Source organism: Oncorhynchus nerka, linkage group LG10 (assembly GCF_034236695.1).
Source record: "Oncorhynchus nerka isolate Pitt River linkage group LG10, Oner_Uvic_2.0, whole genome shotgun sequence".
Taxonomy (NCBI): Eukaryota; Metazoa; Chordata; class Actinopteri; order Salmoniformes; family Salmonidae; genus Oncorhynchus; species Oncorhynchus nerka.
In genome coordinates, this window is record NC_088405.1 from 102,695,180 (window position 1) to 102,713,175 (window position 17,996).

Here is a 17,996-nt window from a genome sequence, read left to right on the forward strand (position 1 = left end):
CGCCAAAACTATAGTTTGTTAACAAGAAATTTGTGGAGTGGTTGAAGTCATTAAAACTAGTTTATGTAAACTTCTGACTTTAACTGTACATAAACATACATGCAGGCATACACAAAATAATGTTTTGAAAATTAAAGTATGAGGTTGTGATGGAATCTTAGTCTAGAAACGCCAACCGTGACAGTGGACAACACATTGACTAGGGCAGGGGTCTCCACACAGTGCCTAGGGCAGGGGGCAGGGGTCTCCACACAGTGCCTAGGGCAGGGGTCAGGGGTCTCCACACAGTGCCTAGGGCAGGGGTCAGGGGTCTCCACACAGTGCCTAGGGCAGGGGTCTCCACACAGTGACTAGGGCAGGGGTCAGGGGTCTCCACACAGTGCCTAGGGCAGGGGTCTCCACACAGTGACTAGGGCAGGGGTCAGGGGTCTCCACACAGTGCCTAGGGCAGGGGTCTCCACACAGTGACTAGGGCAGGGGTCAGGGGTCTCCACACAGTGCCTAGGGCAGGGGTATCCACACAGTGCCTAGGGCAGGGGTCTCCACACAGTGCCTAGGTCAGGGGTATCCACACAGTGCCTAGGGCAGGGGTCAGGGGTCTCCACACAGTGACTAGGGCAGGGGTCAGGGGTCTCCACACAGTGCCTAGGGCAGGGGTATCCACACAGTGCCTAGGGCAGGGGTATCCACACAGTGCCTAGGGCAGGGGTCAGGGGTATCCACACAGTGCCTAGGGCAGGGGTCAGGGGTCTCCACACAGTGACTATGGCAGGGGTCAGGGGTCTCCACACAGTGACTAGGGCAGGGGTCAGGGGTCTCCACACAGTGACTAGGGCAGGGGTCAGGGATCTCCACACAGTGACTAGGGCAGGGGTCAGGGGTCTCCACACAGTGACTAGGGCAGGGGTCAGGGGTCTCCACACAGTGCCTAGGGCAGGGGTCAGGGGTCTCCACACAGTGCCTAGGGCAGGGGTCTCCACACAGTGTCTAGGGCAGGGGTCAGGGGTCTCCACACAGTGTCTAGGGCAGGGGTCAGGGGTCTCCACACAGTGACTAGGGCAGGGGTCAGGGGTCTCCACACAGTGACTAGGGCAGGGGTCAGGGGTCTCCACACATTGCCTAGGGCAGGGGTCAGGGGTCTCCACACAGTGCCTAGGGCAGGGGTCAGGGGTCTCCACACAGTGCCTAGGGCAGGGGTCAGGGGTCTCCACACAGTGCCTAGGGCAGGGGTCTCCACACAGTGTCTAGGGCAGGGGTCAGGGGTCTCCACACAGTGCCTAGGGCAGGGGTCTCCACACAGTGTCTAGGGCAGGGGTCAGGGGTCTCCACACAGTGTCTAGGGCAGGGGTCAGGGGTCTCCACACAGTGCCTAGGGCAGGGGTCAGGGGTCTCCACACAGTGACTAGGGCAGGGGTCAGGGGTCTCCACACAGTGACTATGGCAGGGGTCAGGGGTCTCCACACAGTGACTAGGGCAGGGGTCAGGGGTCTCCACACAGTGACTAGGGCAGGGGTCAGGGGTCTCCACATAGTGACTATGGCAGGGGTCAGGGGTCTCCACACAGTGACTAGGGCAGGGGTCAGGGGTCTCAACATAGTGACTATGGCAGGGGTCAGGAGTCTCCACACAGTGCCTAGGGCAGGGGTCTCCACACAGTGTCTAGGGCAGGGGTCAGGGGTCTCCACACAGTGCCTAGGGCAGGGGTCTCCACACAGTGTCTAGGGCAGGGGTCTCCACACAGTGTCTAGGGCAGGGGTCTCCACACAGTGCCTAGGGCAGGGGTCTCCACACAGTGCCTAGGGCAGGGGGCAGGGGTCTCCACACAGTGCCTAGGGCAGGGGTCAGGGGTCTCCACACAGTGACTAGGTCAGGGGTCTCCACACAGTGCCTAGGGCAGGGGTCAGGGGTCTCCACACAGTGCCTGGGGTCAGGAGTCTCCACACAGTGACTAGGGCAGGGGTCTTCATTTTTTCTTCCAGCCGTGACCGAGAGACCCATGAGGCGGCGCACAATTGGCCCTGCATTGTCCCGGGTTAGGGGAGGGATCTCCTTGTTCCATCTTGCTCTAGCGACTCCTTGTGGCGGGCCGGGTGCCTGCAAGCTGACCCCGGTCGCCAGTTGGACGGTATTTCCTCCGGCACAATGGTCCGGCTGGCCACAAGGGTTAAGCGAGCAGTGTATCAAGAAGCATTGCAGCGATGGGCGAGCAGGGTCGTGTTTCGGAGGACGGCATGGCTCTCCCGAGTCCGTAGATGAGTTGCAGCGATGGGGCAAGACTGTAATTGCCAATTGGAAACACTAAATTATGTTAATATTAATACTTTTTGCCAAATTCTGTTTTCTCAGTTTTATTTTCTTGGTTTTTGATCTTTTGTTTTTTTACTCTGAATACTTAACTACAGGAACAACGAAACTGGATGTTCTGAGTCCTTGTCGATGCATAAAACACATCTGATTTTTTTTAATTGCCTGGGAGAAAACTATGAACAATATTTGGAAAGTCTTCAGACCCCTTCCCTTTTCAAAATGTTGTTACTTTACAGCCTTATTCTAAAATGTATTAAATTGTTGTTTTTTTTTCTCATCAATCTACACAAAATTCCTCATAAAGACAAAGTAAAAATATATATATATATTTTTCTTTTTCAAATTTATAAAAAATAATAAAATCCTTATTTACGTAAGTATTCAGACCTTTTGCTATGAGACTCGAAATTCAGCTCAGGTGCATCCTGTTTCCATTGATCATCCTTGAAATGTTTCTACAATTTGGGAGGGCCAGTAGGAGGCACCTTTTCCTCTGGTCTAAAAAAAATATCCCTATGCCCCAGGGCAGTGATTGAGGACATTGCCCTATGTAGGGTGCCGTCTTTCGGATGGGACGTTAAACGGGTGTCCTGACTCTCTGTGGTCACTAAAGATCCCATGGCACTTATCATAAGAGTAGGGGTGTTAACCCCAGTGTCCTGGCTAAATTGCCAATCTGGACTTCATACCATCATGGCCACCTAATCATCCCCAGCTTCCAATTGACTCATTCATCCCCCTCCTCTCCCCTGTAACTATTCCCCAGGTCGTTGCTGTAAATGGGAATGTGTTCTCAGTCAACTTACCTGGTTAAATAAACTTGATTATAGTCCACCTGTGGTAAATTTCATTGATTGGACATGATTTGGAAAGGCTCACATCTGTCTATATAAGGTCCCACAGTTGACGGTGCATGTCAGCAAAAATAAAGCCATGAGTTGAAGGCATTGTTCGTAGAGCTCCGAGAGGATTGTGACGACACACAGATCTGGGGAAGGGTACCACAGACCACAGAGAGTCAGGACACCCTTTTAACGTACCAAAACATTTCTGCAGCATTGAAGTTCCCCAAGAACAACGTGGCTTCGATCATTCTTAAAATGGAAGTTTGGGACCACCAAGACTCTTCCTAGAGCTGGCCAAACTGCAAAGCTGTCATCAAGGGTGGCTATTTGAAGAATCTCAAATATAAAATATATTTAGATTTGTTTGTCACTTTTTTGGTTACTACATGATTCCATATGTGTTATTTCAAAGTTTTGATGTCTTCACTTTTATTCTACAATGTAGAAAATAGTCAAAATAAATGAAAAACCCTTGAATATGTGTGTTTTTATCCCTCCAGGCTACCACGCGCCACTGGATCTGTACCCAGAGTTCCACCGTATCTCCCGAGACCCGACTCTCCACGCGGTCCCAAAGGGCCGGCCCGTCAGTGTCTGTGTTGGGAAAGAGTGGTACCGGTTCCCCTCCAGCTTTCTGCTGCCCAACAAGTCAGTCTTTCTCGCTCTCTCTGAGTGTCTCTTTGTTGATACCACATACATTGTCTAGCATTTCACACATATTATCTAGATACTGACTTAGCACTATGGCAGCTTCCCACAAGGCTTTAGGTTTCTGAGTGGTCTATGGCAGCTTCCCACAAGGCTTTAGGTTTCTGAGTGGTCTATGGCAGCTTCCCACAAGGCTTTAGGTTTCTGAGTGTCTCTGTGTGGTCTATGGCAGCTTCCCACAAGGCTTTAGGTTTCTGAGTGGTCTATGGCAGCTTCCCACAAGGCTTTAGGTTTCTGAGTGTCTCTGTGTGGTCTAGCAGCTTCCCACAAGGCTTTAGGTTTCTGAGTGTCTCTGTGGGGTCTATAGCAGCTTCCCACAAGGCTTTAGGTTTCTGAGTGTCTCTGTGTGGTCTATAGCAGCTTCCCACAAGGCTTTAGGTTTCTGAGTGTCTCTGTGTGGTCTATGGCAGCTTCCCACAAGGCTTTAGGTTTCTGAGTGTCTCTGTGGGGTCTATAGCAGCTTCCCACAAGGCTTTAGGTTTCTGAGTGTCTCTGTGTGGTCTATAGCAGCTTCCCACAAGGCTTTAGGTTTCTGAGTGTCTCTGTGTGGTCTATAGCAGCTTCCCACAAGGCTTTAGGTTTCTGAGTGTCTCTGTGTGGTCTAGCAGCTTCCCACAATAATGGGCTTTAGGTTTCTGAGTGTCTCTGTGTGGACTATAGCAGCTTCCCACAAGGCTTTAGGTTTCTGAGTGTCTCTGTGTGGTCTAGCAGCTTCCCACAATAATGGGCTTTAGGTTTCTGAGTGTCTCTGTGTGGTCTATAGCAGCTTCCCACAAGGCTTTAGGTTTCTGAGTGTCTCTGTGGGGTCTATAGCAGCTTCCCACAAGGCTTTAGGTTTCTGAGTGTCTCTGTGTGGTCTATAGCAGCTTCCCACAAGACTTTAGGTTTCTGAGTGTCTCTGTGTCATCTATAGCAGCTTCCCACAAGGCTTTAGGTTTCTGAGTGGTCTATAGCAGCTTTCCACAAGGCTTTCGGTTTCTGAGTGTTCTTGATTTCATTGTGTTAGAATGCCAGTGTGTGACTCCGCCCTCTCTTCAGCTGGCAGCTGCAGTTCATCCAATCAGAGTTCAGAGGGCAGCTGCCCCAGCCGTACGCTGACGGCCCATTTGCTACTCAAACTATCCCCGCCCACATGAACGACCAGAACCTGGAGGAACCAACAAGATACGTGAGTCTCTGACCTCTGTTGTGTGGCGGGTGTGTTGACAGAGGTTTAAAAAGTACCCAATTGTCATACTTAAGAGGTAAGATACCTTAATAGAAAATGACTCAAGTGAAAGTCACCCAGTAAAATACTACTTGTATTGAGTAAAGCCATCAAGTTTTAAATTTACTTAAATCAAATAAACTTTTATTTGTCACGTACAAAGTAGGGTTGGGAGATGTCAACCTTTGTAATATGGTGGTTATGTACTCAATAAAACATTGTGATATACGATGGTATAAAAAAGAAATATGTTGAAAGATAATGTTGTTGAAAGCCTGGGCAAAGTGGCTCAACTGAAGTAGAGGCAGATCTTTTCCAGTAATTCCTTTGTGGTGGAGCTTCAGCATGGAACAGGTGTGTCTGTGTGGTCATGATGGAACAAAGTTGAGTCACCTGATGAGGAACGGGCTGTCTTACCGTTGAAGCCTAGGTTGTGTGTCATGAGTTAGGTTATAAATCGTGGGCTGGACAGAAGCGAAGTGTACCGTCTTCAGAACTTGATTTGCCTCATCGTCTCTTAATATGCACCTCTCATAAAGCTGTGATTGTGAATAGCCTATGCCTAAGGCCCATAGACTCCCACTTTCATTCTTAGTCTTTTTTTAAAGCGTCAAATGCCAAATTCCATTGGCCCAGCAGTAGACTGCAGGTCAGATATATCCTGTAAAGAAAAACATGTTTTTAACTTCACTAGGGTAGGGGGCAGTATGTTGATGTCCGGATGAAAAGCATGCCCAAATTAAACTGCCTGCTACTCAGGCCCAGAAGCTAGGATATGCATATAATTTAGTAGATTTGGATAGAAAACACTAAAGTTTCCAAAACTGTTAAAATAATGTATGTGAGTGTAACAGAACTGATATGGCAGGCGAAAACCTGAGGAAAATCCAACATGGAAGTACTATTATTTTGAAAGGCTGTTTTTCCATTGAAAGCCTATCCACCATACAAAGACTTAGGATCCAGTCCACGGGCTCTGTGGCTTCCTCTACATGTGGCCAGTCTTTAGGCATCGTTTCAGTCTTTTACTCTGAAAAATGAGGGAGATACAGCACTTTCAATCAGTGGCCAGTGGAAATTTCCATTCATCAGCCATTCGCCTGATCGGCCTTTCTTGTTTCTCCTTTCCTATTCACAAAGCTTTTGTCCAGTTTAAATATCATTGATTATTTATGACAAAAACAACCAGAGGATTGATTTTAAACATCGTGAAGGAGCCTATGCTCTCTGCCGTTCGTCCAAGATGTCTGCAGCATTGTGACGTATTTGTAGGCATATCATTGGAAGATTGGCCATAAGAGACATTTGCCAGGGGTCCGCCCGGTGTCCTTTGTCTAAATTGGTGCGTAATTCTCAGCTGCATGCATTTTCCCATGGGATACAGAGGGGAAAACACGCTTCCACGAACGATATATCTTTGAAGAGATCTGTAGAAAAACACCTTGAGGATTGATTCTAAACAACGTTTGCCATGTTTCAGTCGATACTATGGAGTTATTTTGGAAAAAGTTCGGCGTTTTTATAACTGAATTTTCAGGGTTTTTTGGTAGCCAAACATGACGCAGAAAACGGACCGATTTCTCCTGCACAAATAATCTTTCAGGAAAAACTGAACATTTGCTATCTAACTGAGAGTCTCCTCATTGAAAACATCCGAAGTTCTTCAAAGGTAAATTATTTATTTGAATGTTTTTCTGGTTTTTGTGAAAATGTTGCCTGCTGATGCTAACGCTAAATGCTAATGCTAAACGCTAAATGCTATGGTTGAGAAGCATATTTTTGAAAATCTGAGATCACAGTGTTGTTAACAAAAGGCTAAGCTTGAGAGCTAGCATATTGATTTCATTTCATTTGCGATTTTCATGAATAGTTAACGTTAGCATCCCACATATCCCAGAGAGGTTTTAACAGAGAAAGGAAGTGCAACAAAATAGCCTCCAAGTTTTCAACCAATTTAGAATGTGAAATTGTCTTACCAGATGAGGTGAGGAACCCACGTTGCTTCTAGAGCATTCCGAAGTCATGCACAACTCCAAATGACCTGTCAGTATGAATCGTATCAGTTTTACCCTTAGCCAAAATCAATGCTCTAGTAAGAGCAAACAATTCTGCAGCCTGAGCTGACAGATGAGGTGGTAGTTTAACACTTTCTAAGCTAGTGGCAGCTGTAGGTACTGCATAAGCCACGAATGGTTCACCTTGTGGTGATTTTTGAGCGGAACCATCAACAAATAGTTCCAAATCAGCATTTAATTCACATCAGATAAATCGGGGCGTGGCTCACAGACCTGCTCAACTCAGACAGCACAATCATAGGGCTCACCATCATCATCAGTTGGTAAAGAGTGGCAGGGTTTAGGACGCTCAGTGCTTCAGTGTGACATGAGACATTGTTCACAGCACATTGTGGTAATGGAGCAGCCTTGCTGGGCTGAAGTGAGCAGTCTGTGCCTGTGAAATGAGAGCATGAACGACATGGACAGTTAGTTGGCACGTTTTCACAAACAAAAAGGGCTAAAACGTTTGTCAAGTGGCTGCAAACCCTCAGGACTTGATCTTGTCCTTCATCTCCATCTTGTGGCCATGGGTGACATTAGTGTGAAACATGAATTCACGATGCACTCATTCATGTGTGTCCACACATTCATTAATGGGGTACCCCTTTAACGGTATTTAAATGTCTTAACAGCAATCAATCAATTAACTAATTCCAGGCTTATTTTAATTTGGTTCGCTTAAATTAAATTCCAAATATCATCTGTCAACTCAATTCTCACTACATCAATTAAATTCCTGAGATTTCAGGTATTCTTACTACCTGTGTCAACTCACTTGAAAACCAGGAATCAGTTACATCAACATTTTGTACACAGGCCTTCTCTACAGACTAGAAACAGACCTGTGTGTGTGTGGGGGGCAGACTAGAAACAGACATGTGTGTGTGAGGGGGGTCAGACTAGAAACAGACCTGTGTGTGTGTGGGGGCAGACTAGAAACAGACCTGTGTGTGTGTGGGGGGCAGACTAGAAACAGACCTGTGTGCTTGGGGAAGTGCAGCACCCATTACTACACCGGTGGTACTACATGTATCTCAGGGGACAGACTGTGTGTGGGGGGCAGACTAGAAACAGACCTGTGTGTGTGTGGGGGGGGCAGACTAGAAACAGACCTGTGTGTGTGGGGGGGGCAGCTCAAATCATTAACTTTTAAAACATAGAATTCTAGAATCTTTACCGGTAGTGTTGTGAAGCAAAGGTTAGTTGGTACTAATACTGCCACCACTTCACAAGCAGGCGGACAGAAAATGGTATTGTTCCAAATCAGTCATAACTCCTTCAGTCAGTAGCTTAGTTATACGTTTGTAAAAGTACAGTCTACAGTCCTTGTAGATTTTAAAACATTTAGGAAGGTGTAAAAGGAGTCCACTGAGTTACAACAGTACTCTTATTCATTCCAATACCAAAGGAATTCCCCTTAAACAAATGTCATATACTTCAAGGCTAATTATTTTCTAATGGTCTTCAAACTTATATCAAGACAATTTAAATAATAATAATAACTTTCCATCAACCCACTAATTTAACCCATGAATCATTTCCCCATCGCAGTCATTACTACACCGGTGGTTAATGCTCATTTTCTACATACCTTTATCTCAGTCAGGAGCTTGGGGAAGAATGGTCCACAGCACCCATTACTACACCGGTGGTTAATGCTCATTTTCTACATACCTTTATCTCAGTCAGGAGCTTGGGGAAGAATGGTCACAGCACCCATTACTACACCGGTGGTTAATGCTCATTTTCTACATACCTTTATCTCAGTCAGGAGCTTGGGGAAGAATGGTCACAGCACCCATTACTACACCGGTGGTTAATGCTCATTTTCTACATACCTTTATCTCAGTCAGGAGCTTGGGGAAGAATGGTCACAGCACCCATTACTACACCGGTGGTTAATGCTCATTTTCTACATACCTTTATCTCAGTCAGGAGCTTGGGAAGAATGGTCACAGCACCCATTACTACACCGGTGGTTAATGCTCATTTTCTACATACCTTTATCTCAGTCAGGAGCTTGGGGAAGAATGGTCACAGCACCCATTACTACACCGGTGGTTAATGCTCATTTTCTACATACCTTTATCTCAGTCAGGAGCTTGGGGAAGAATGGTCACAGCACCCATTACTACACCGGTGGTTAATGCTCATTTTCTACATACCTTTATCTCAGTCAGGAGCTTGGGGAAGAATGGTCACAGCACCCATTACTACACCGGTGGTTAATGCTCATTTTCTACATACCTTTATCTCAGTCAGGAGCTTGGGGAAGAATGGTCTTGGGGAAGAATGGTCAGGAGCAAGAATGGTCACAGCACCCATTACTACACCGGTGGTTAATGCTCATTTTCTACATACCTTTATCTCAGTCAGGAGCTTGGGGAAGAATGGTCACAGCACCCATTACTACACACGGTGGTTAATGCTCATTTTCTACATACCTTTATCTCAGTCAGGAGCTTGGGGAAGAATGGTCACAGCACCCATTACTACACCGGTGGTTAATGCTCATTTTCTACATACCTTTATCTCAGTCAGGAGCTTGGGGAAGAATGGTCACAGCACCCATTACTACACCGGTGGTTAATGCTCATTTTCTACATACCTTATCTCAGTGGTTAATGCTCATTTTCTACATACCTTTATCTCAGGAGCTTGGGGAAGAATGGTCACAACACCCATCAGTCAGGAGCTTGGGGAAGAATGGTCACAGCACCCATTACTACACCGGTGGTTAATGCTCATTTTCTATTTTCATACCTTTATCTCAGTCAGGAGCTTGGGGAAGAATGGTCACAGCACCCATTACTGGTTAATGCTCATTTTCTACATACCTTTATCTCAGTCAGTTGGGGAAGAATGGTAATTACTACACCGCTCATTTTCTACATACCTTTATCTCAGTCAGGAGCTTGGGGAAGAATGGTCACAGCACCCATTACTACACCGGTGGTTAATGCTCATTTTCTACATACCTTTATCTCAGTCAGGAGCTTGGGGAAGAATGGTCACAGCACCCATTACTACACCGGTGGTTAATGCTCATTTTCTACATACCTTTATCTCAGTCAGGAGCTTGGGGAAGAATGGTCACAGCACCCATTACTACACCGGTGGTTAATGCTCATTTTCTACATACCTTTATCTCAGTCAGGAGCTTGGGAAGAATGGTCACAGCACCCATTACTACACCGGTGGTTAATGCTCATTTTCTACATACCTTTATCTCAGTCAGGAGCTTGGGGAAGAATGGTCACAGCACCCATTACTACACCGGTGGTTAATGCTCATTTTCTACATACCTTTATCTCAGTCAGGAGCTTGGGAAGAATGGTCACAGCACCCATTACTACACCGGTGGTTAATGCTCATTTTCTTACATACCTTTATCTCATTTTCTACATACCTTTATCTCAGTCAGGAGCTTGGGGAAGAATGGTCACAGCACCCATTACTACACCGGTGGTTAATGCTCATTTTCTACATACCTTTATCTCAGTCAGGAGCTTGGGGAAGAATGGTCACAGCACCCATTACTACACCGGTGGTTAATGCTCATTTTCTACATACCTTTATCTCAGTCAGGAGCTTGGGGAAGAATGGTCACAGCACCCATTACTACACCGGTGGTTAATTTTCTACATACCTTTATCTCTCATTTTCTACATACCTTTTCTATCTCAGTCAGGAGCTTGGGGAAGAATGGTCACAGCACCCATTACTACACTCATTTTCTACATACCTTTATCTCAGTGGTTAATGCTCATTTTCTATTTTCTACATACCTTTATCTCAGTCAGGAGCTTGGGGAAGAATGGTCACAGCACCCATTACTACACCGGTGGTTAATGCTCATTTTCTACATACCTTTATCTCAGTCAGGAGCTTAAGAATCTCTAGTCATTTTCTACATACCTTTATCTCAGTCAGGAGCTTGGGGAAGAATGGTCACAGCACCCATTACTACACCGGTGGTTAATGCTCATTTTCTACATACCTTTATCTCAGTCAGGAAGAATGGTCTTGGGGGTTAATGCTCAAGAATGGGAAGAATCACAGCACCCATTACTACACCGGTGGTTAATGCTCATTTTCTACATACCTTTATCTCAGTCAGGAGCTTGGGGAAGAATGGTCACAGCACCCATTACTACACCGGTGGTTAATGCTCATTTTCTACATACCTTTATCTCAGTCAGGAGCTTGGGAAGAATGGTCACAGCACCCATTACTACACCGGTGGTTAATGCTCATTTTCTACATACCTTTATCTCAGTCAGGAGCTTGGGGAAGAATGGTCACAGCACCCATTACTACACCGGTGGTTAATGCTCATTTTCTACATACCTTTATCTCAGTCAGGAGCTTGGGGAAGAATGGTCACAGCACCCATTACTACACCGGTGGTTAATGCTCATTTTCTACATACCTTTATCTCAGTCAGGAGCTTTACTACACCGGTGGTTAATGCTCAAGAATGGTCACAGCACCCATTACTACACCGGTGGTTAATGCTCATTTTCTACATACCTTTATCTCAGTCAGGAGCTTGGGGAAGAATGGTCACAGCACCCATTACTACACCGGTGGTTAATGCTCATTTTCTACATACCTTTATCTCAGTCAGGAGCTTGGGGAAGAATGGTCACAGCACCCATTACTACACCGGTGGTTAATGCTCATTTTCTACATACCTTTATCTCAGTCAGGAGCTTGGGGAAGAATGGTCACAGCACCCATTACTACACCGGTGGTTAATGCTCATTTTCTACATACCTTTATCTCAGTCAGGAGCTTGGGAAGAATGGTCATTTTCAGCACCCATTACTACACCGGTGGTTAATGCTCATTTTCTACATACCTTTATCTCAGTCAGGAGCTTGGGGAAGAATGGTCACAGCACCCATTACTACACCGGTGGTTAATGCTCATTTTCTACATACCTTTATCTCAGTCAGGAGCTTGGGGAAGAATGGTCACAGCACCCATTACTACACCGGTGGTTAATGCTCATTTTCTACATACCTTTATCTCAGTCAGGAGCTTGGGGAAGAATGGTCACAGCACCCATTACTACACCGGTGGTTAATGCTCATTTTCTACATACCTTTATCTCAGTCAGGAGCTTGGGGAAGAATGGTCACAGCACCCATTAAGAATGGTCTACACCGGTGGTTAATGCTCATTTTATCTCACATGGTCACAACACCTTTATCTCAGTCAGTCAGGAGCTTGGGGAAGAATGGTCACAGCACCCATTACTACACCGGTGGTTAATGCTCATTTTCTACATACCTTTATCTCAGTCAGGAGCTTGGGGAAGAATGGTCACAGCACCCATTACTACACCGGTGGTTAATGCTCATTTTCTACATACCTTTATCTCAGTCAGGAGCTTGGGGAAGAATGGTCACAGCACCCATTACTACACCGGTGGTTAATGCTCATTTTCTACATACCTTTATCTCAGTCAGGAGCTTGGGGAAGAATGGTCACAATGCTCATTTTCTACACTCAGTCAGGAGCTTGGGAAGAATGGTCCACACCATTACTACACCGGTGGTTAATGCTCACTACACCGGTGGTTAACAGCTCATTTTCTACATACCTTTATCTCAGTCAGGAGCTTGGGAAGAATGGTCACAGCACCCATTACTACACCGGTGGTTAATGCTCATTTTCTACATACCTTTATCTCAGTCAGGAGCTTGGGGAAGAATGGTCACAGCACCCATTACTACACCGGTGGTTAATGCTCATTTTCTACATACCTTTATCTCAGTCAGGAGCTTGGGGAAGAATGGTCACAGCACCCATTACTATTTTCACCTTTATCTCAGTGGTTAATGCTCATTTTCATTTTCTACATACCTTTATCTCAGTCAGGAGCTTGGGGAAGAATGGTCACAGCACCCATTACTACACCGGTGGTTAATGCTCATTTTCTACATACCTTTATCTCAGTCAGGAGCTTGGGGAAGAATGGTCACAGCACCCATTACTACACCGGTGGTTAATGCTCATTTTCTACATACCTTTATCTCAGTCAGGAGCTTGGGGAAGAATGGTCACAGCACCCATTACTACACCGGTGGTTAATGCTCATTTTCTACATACCTTTATCTCAGTCAGGAGCTTGGGGAAGAATGGTCACAGCACCCATTACTACACCGGTGGTTAATGCTCATTTTCTACATACCTTTATCTCAGTCAGGAGCTTGGGGAAGAATGGCCACACGTTTTTTTGCGTTTCCTAAACTTCACTTAATCAATCCAATTCTCAGTCTGTCATCTTGTAATTGTAAATGGAAGTCCACGCCTAGTTTGTAAGATGTATATCTCCAGCTTTCCGCCTCACGTCCTTGTCCCATTAATAATCCAAAGTCCATCTCTCTCCCGGAAACTTCCGGCCCAGTGCAGTTTCTTCTTTTCCATATAAATTCAGGGTTAGGGTTAGAAAGATAATTCATAAAAATCCAAATAACTTCACAGATCTTCATTGTAAAGGGTTTAAACACTGTTTCCCTGCTTGTTCAATGAACCATAAACAATTAATGAACAAGCACCTGTGGAACGGATCGTTAAGACACTAACAGCTTACAGACATGAAAACTTAGGACACTAAAGAGACCTTTCTACTGACTGAAAAACACCAAAAGAAAGATGCAAATGACAGAATATGAGTGTCATTTGTTACTAGTAAGTTATTGACTTCATGACCCTTGTATCTTAGGCTACATATGTTAATATGGGCTATTTTTAGCACTTCTGGGTTGCTTTATTGTTTTCACTGCTTTACTTGGAGGCTTGTCAGAAGTAGGTCTGACAATGTTATTTATGTTTGAGCTGATAGTGCAGGGGGAGCTGCACACAGTGGTCTTCCTACTAGGACACACCTCCTCAGTGGTCTTCCTACTAGGACACACCTCCTCAGTGGTCTTCCTACTAGGACACACCTCCTCAGTGGTCTTCCTACTAGGACACACCTCCTCAGTGGTCTTCCTACTAGGACACACCTCCTCAGTGGTCTTCCTACTAGGACACACCTCCTCAGTGGTCTTCCTACTAGGACACACCTCCTCTGTGGTCTTCCTACTAGGACACACCTCCTCTGTGTTAACAGTGGTCTAGGACACACCTCTGTGTTAACAGTGGTCTAGGACACACCTCCTCTGTGTTAACAGTGGTCTTCCTACTAGGACACACCTCCTCAGTGTTAACAGTGGTCTTCCTGCTAGGACACACCCCCTCAGTGGTCTTCCTACTAGGACACACCTCCTCAGTGTTAACAGTATAACTCTGGTTCATAGGCACATGATTACTGCATACAACAGCAGAGGCATTCAGGGCAGTTAAGAGGGGCACACATTAGGTTACTTACATTGTGTCTACCAACACCCCTGGTATAATGTACATTTAATGAAGCATTATGACAACTCAGCGACACAATGGTAGGGATTATCTAAGCTGGGCTTGAATCATTGACAAATCAATCTCTCAACACAGCCTTGAAAAGCGTGGACAGAGTCCAGTAGCCAAAATGATTTGGATGGACTCCATCATTCCTGTAAAAGTGATTCCAACAGAGCTTCTGGTTGTGTTGTTGTTTCAGGTGGACGTGCGTCAGTGCCATTACCTTGTGGATCTGGACCTAGAGACCTCAGCACCCAGAGAGCCGCGCTACGCTGACAACACAGACTGGAGCGTCATCGCATCGAAACCCTTCCTAAACGCTGCCAGGTACAAACAGACATGAGATATATAGATGATAGATATATATTTATACACACAGTGCATTTGGAAAGTATTCAGAACCCTTCCCTTTTCCACATTGTGTTATGTTACAGCCTTATTCTAAAATTAGGAAAATGTTTTTTTCCCCTTATCAATCTACACAATATACCCCATAATGACAAAGCGAAAACAGGTTTTTAGAAGTTTTTGCAAATGTTCTCAAAATAAAAACAGATACTTTTTTGCCCCACTGTATGTAAATAAGGTATTTAGTCAGCCACCAATTGTGCAAGTTCTCCCACTTCAAAAGATGAGAGGCCTGTAATTTTCATCATAGGTACACTTCAATTATGACAGACAAAATGAGAAACAAAATCCAGAAAATCACATTTGTATGATTTTTAATTTATTTATTTGCAAATTATGGTGGAAAATAAGTATTTGGTCACCTACAAACAAGCAAGATTTCTGGCTCTCACAGACCTGTAACTTCTTCTTTAAGAGGCTCCTCTGTCCTCCACTCGTTACCTGTATTAATGGCACCTGTTTGAACTTGTTATCAGTATAAAAGACACCTGTCCACAACCTCAAACAGTCACACTCCAAACTCCACTATGGCCAAGACCAAAGAGCTGTCAAAGGACACCAGAAACAAAATTGTAGACCTGCACCAGGCTGGGAAGACTGAATCTGCAATAGGTAAGCAGCTTGGTTTGAAGAAATCAACTGTGGGAGCAATTATTAGGAAATGGAAGTCATACAAGACCACTGATAACCTCCCTCGATCTGGGGCTCCATGCAAGATCTCATCCCGTGGGGTCAAAATGATCACAAGAACGGTGAGCAAAAATCCCAGAACCACACGGGGGGACCTAGTGAATGACCTGCAGAGAGCTGGGACCAAAGTAACAAAGCCTACCATCAGTAACACACTACGCCGCCAGGGACTCAAATCCTGCAGTGCCAGACGTGTCCCCCTGCTTAAGCCAGTACATGTCCAGGCCCGTCTGAAGTTTGCTAGAGAGCATTTGGATGATCCAGAAGAAGATTGGGAGAATGTCATATGGTCAGATGAAACCAAAATAGTTAGTAAATACAGTAGAATATAATACAGTATTTACATATGAGATGAGTAACACAGTATGTAAACATTATTAAAATGACTAGGCTGTAATGTAACAATGTTGTAGAATAATAGTGAAGACATCAAAACTATGGAATAACACATATGGAGCCATGTAGTAACCAAAAAAGTGTTAAACAGATCTAGATATATTTTATATTTGATTTTATTCAAAGTCCCTTTTGCCTTGATGACAGCTTTGCAAACTCTTGGTATTCTCTCAACCAGCCTCACCTGGAATGCTTTTCCAACAGTTGAAGGATTTCCCACATATCCTGAGCACTTGTTGGCTGCTTTTCCTTCACTCTGCGTTCCAACTCATCCCAAACCATCTCAATTGGGTTGAGGTCAGGTGATTGGCGTATCACTGCAGAATTCTGTGGTAGCCATGCTGGTTAAGTGTGCTTGAATTCTAAATAAATCACAGACAGTGTCAATTTCTGATGCTGGTAACTCTAATGAACTTATCCTCTGCAGCAGAGGTAACTCTGGATCTTCCTTTCCTGTGGCGGTCCTTATGAGAGCCAATTTCATCATAGCACTTCATGGTATTTGCGACTGCACTTGAAGGAACTTTCAAAGTTCTTAAAATTTTCCGGATTGCCAGATTGACCTTCATCAAATCAAACTTTATTTGTCACGTGCGCCAAATATAACATGTGTAGACTTTACCGTGAAATGTTTACTAACAAGCCCTTAACCAACAGTGCAGTTCAAGAAAGAGTTAAGAAAATATTTACCAAATAAACAAAAGTAAAAAATAATACAATAACAAGAGTCAATGTGGAGGCTTTATACAGGGGGTACCGGTACAGAGTCAATGTGGAGGCTATATACAGGGGGTACCGGTACAGAGTCAATGTGGAGGCTATATACAGGGGGTACCGGTACAGAGTCAATGTGGAGGCTATATACAGGGGGTACCGGTACAGAGTCAATGTGGAGGCTATATACAGGGGGTACAGAGTCAATGTGGAGGCTATGTACAGGGGGTACCGGCACAGAGTCAATGTGGAGGCTATATACAGGGTCAATGTGGACAGGGGTACCCGGTACAGAGTCAATGTGGAGGCTATAGACAGGGGCAGTACAGAGTCAATGTGGAGGCTATGTACAGGTACAGAGTCAATGTGGAGGTTATATACAGGGGGTACCGGTACAGAGTCAATGTGGAGTCAATGTGGAGGCTATGTACAGAGGGTGGAGGCTATATACGGGGGTACCGAGTCAATGTGGAGGCTATGTACAGGGGGTACCGGTACAGAGTCAATGTGGAGGCTATATACAGGGGTACCGGTACAGAGTCAATGTGGAGGCTATATACAGGGGGTACCAATGTGGAGGCTACAGAGTCAATGTGGAGGCTATATACAGGGGGTACCGGTACAGAGTCAATGTGGAGACTATATACAGGGGTACCGGTACAGAGTCAATGTGGAGGTTATATACAGGGGGTACCGGTACCGAGTCAATGTGGAGGCTATATACAGGGGGTACCGGTACCGAGTCAATGTGGAGGCTATATACAGGTGGTACTATATACGGGGGTACAGAGTCAATGTGGAGGCTATGTACAGGGGGTACCGGTACAGAGTCAATGTGGAGGTTATGTACAGGGGGGAGGCTACCCGGTACAGAGTCAATGTGGAGGCTATGTACAGGGGGAGGCTATATACAGGTACAGAGTCAATGTGGAGGCTATATACAGGGGGTACCGGTACAGAGTCAATGTGGAGGTTATGTACAGGGGGTACCGGTACCGAGTCAATGTGGAGGCTATATACAGGGGGGTACCAATGTGGAGGCTATATACAGGGGTACCGAGTCAATGTGGAGGCTATGTACAGGGGTACCGAGTCAATGTGGAGGCTATGTACAGGGGTACCGAGTCAATGTGGAGGCTATGTACAGGGGGTACGGTACAGAGTCAATGTGGAGGCTATATACAGGGGGTACCGGTACAGAGTCAATGTGGAGGCTATATACAGGGGGTACCGGTACAGAGTCAATGT

At 45.4% G+C, this 17,996-nt stretch overlaps 1 protein-coding gene across 4 annotated transcripts in view; it reads left to right on the forward strand.

Moving 5' to 3' along the window:
- alg9 (ALG9 alpha-1,2-mannosyltransferase) overlaps window positions 1–17,996 on the forward strand; it is a 67,176-nt gene that overhangs the window by 42,774 nt on the left and 6,406 nt on the right. For all 4 annotated transcript variants that reach the window (XM_065024027.1, XM_065024028.1, XM_065024030.1 and 1 more), the window contains 3 exons: window positions 3,653–3,800; window positions 4,899–5,028; window positions 14,740–14,867. In XM_065024027.1, the coding sequence (XP_064880099.1) occupies window positions 3,653–3,800; window positions 4,899–5,028; window positions 14,740–14,867 (406 nt within the window). The remainder of the gene's footprint in view (window positions 1–3,652; window positions 3,801–4,898; window positions 5,029–14,739; window positions 14,868–17,996) is intronic.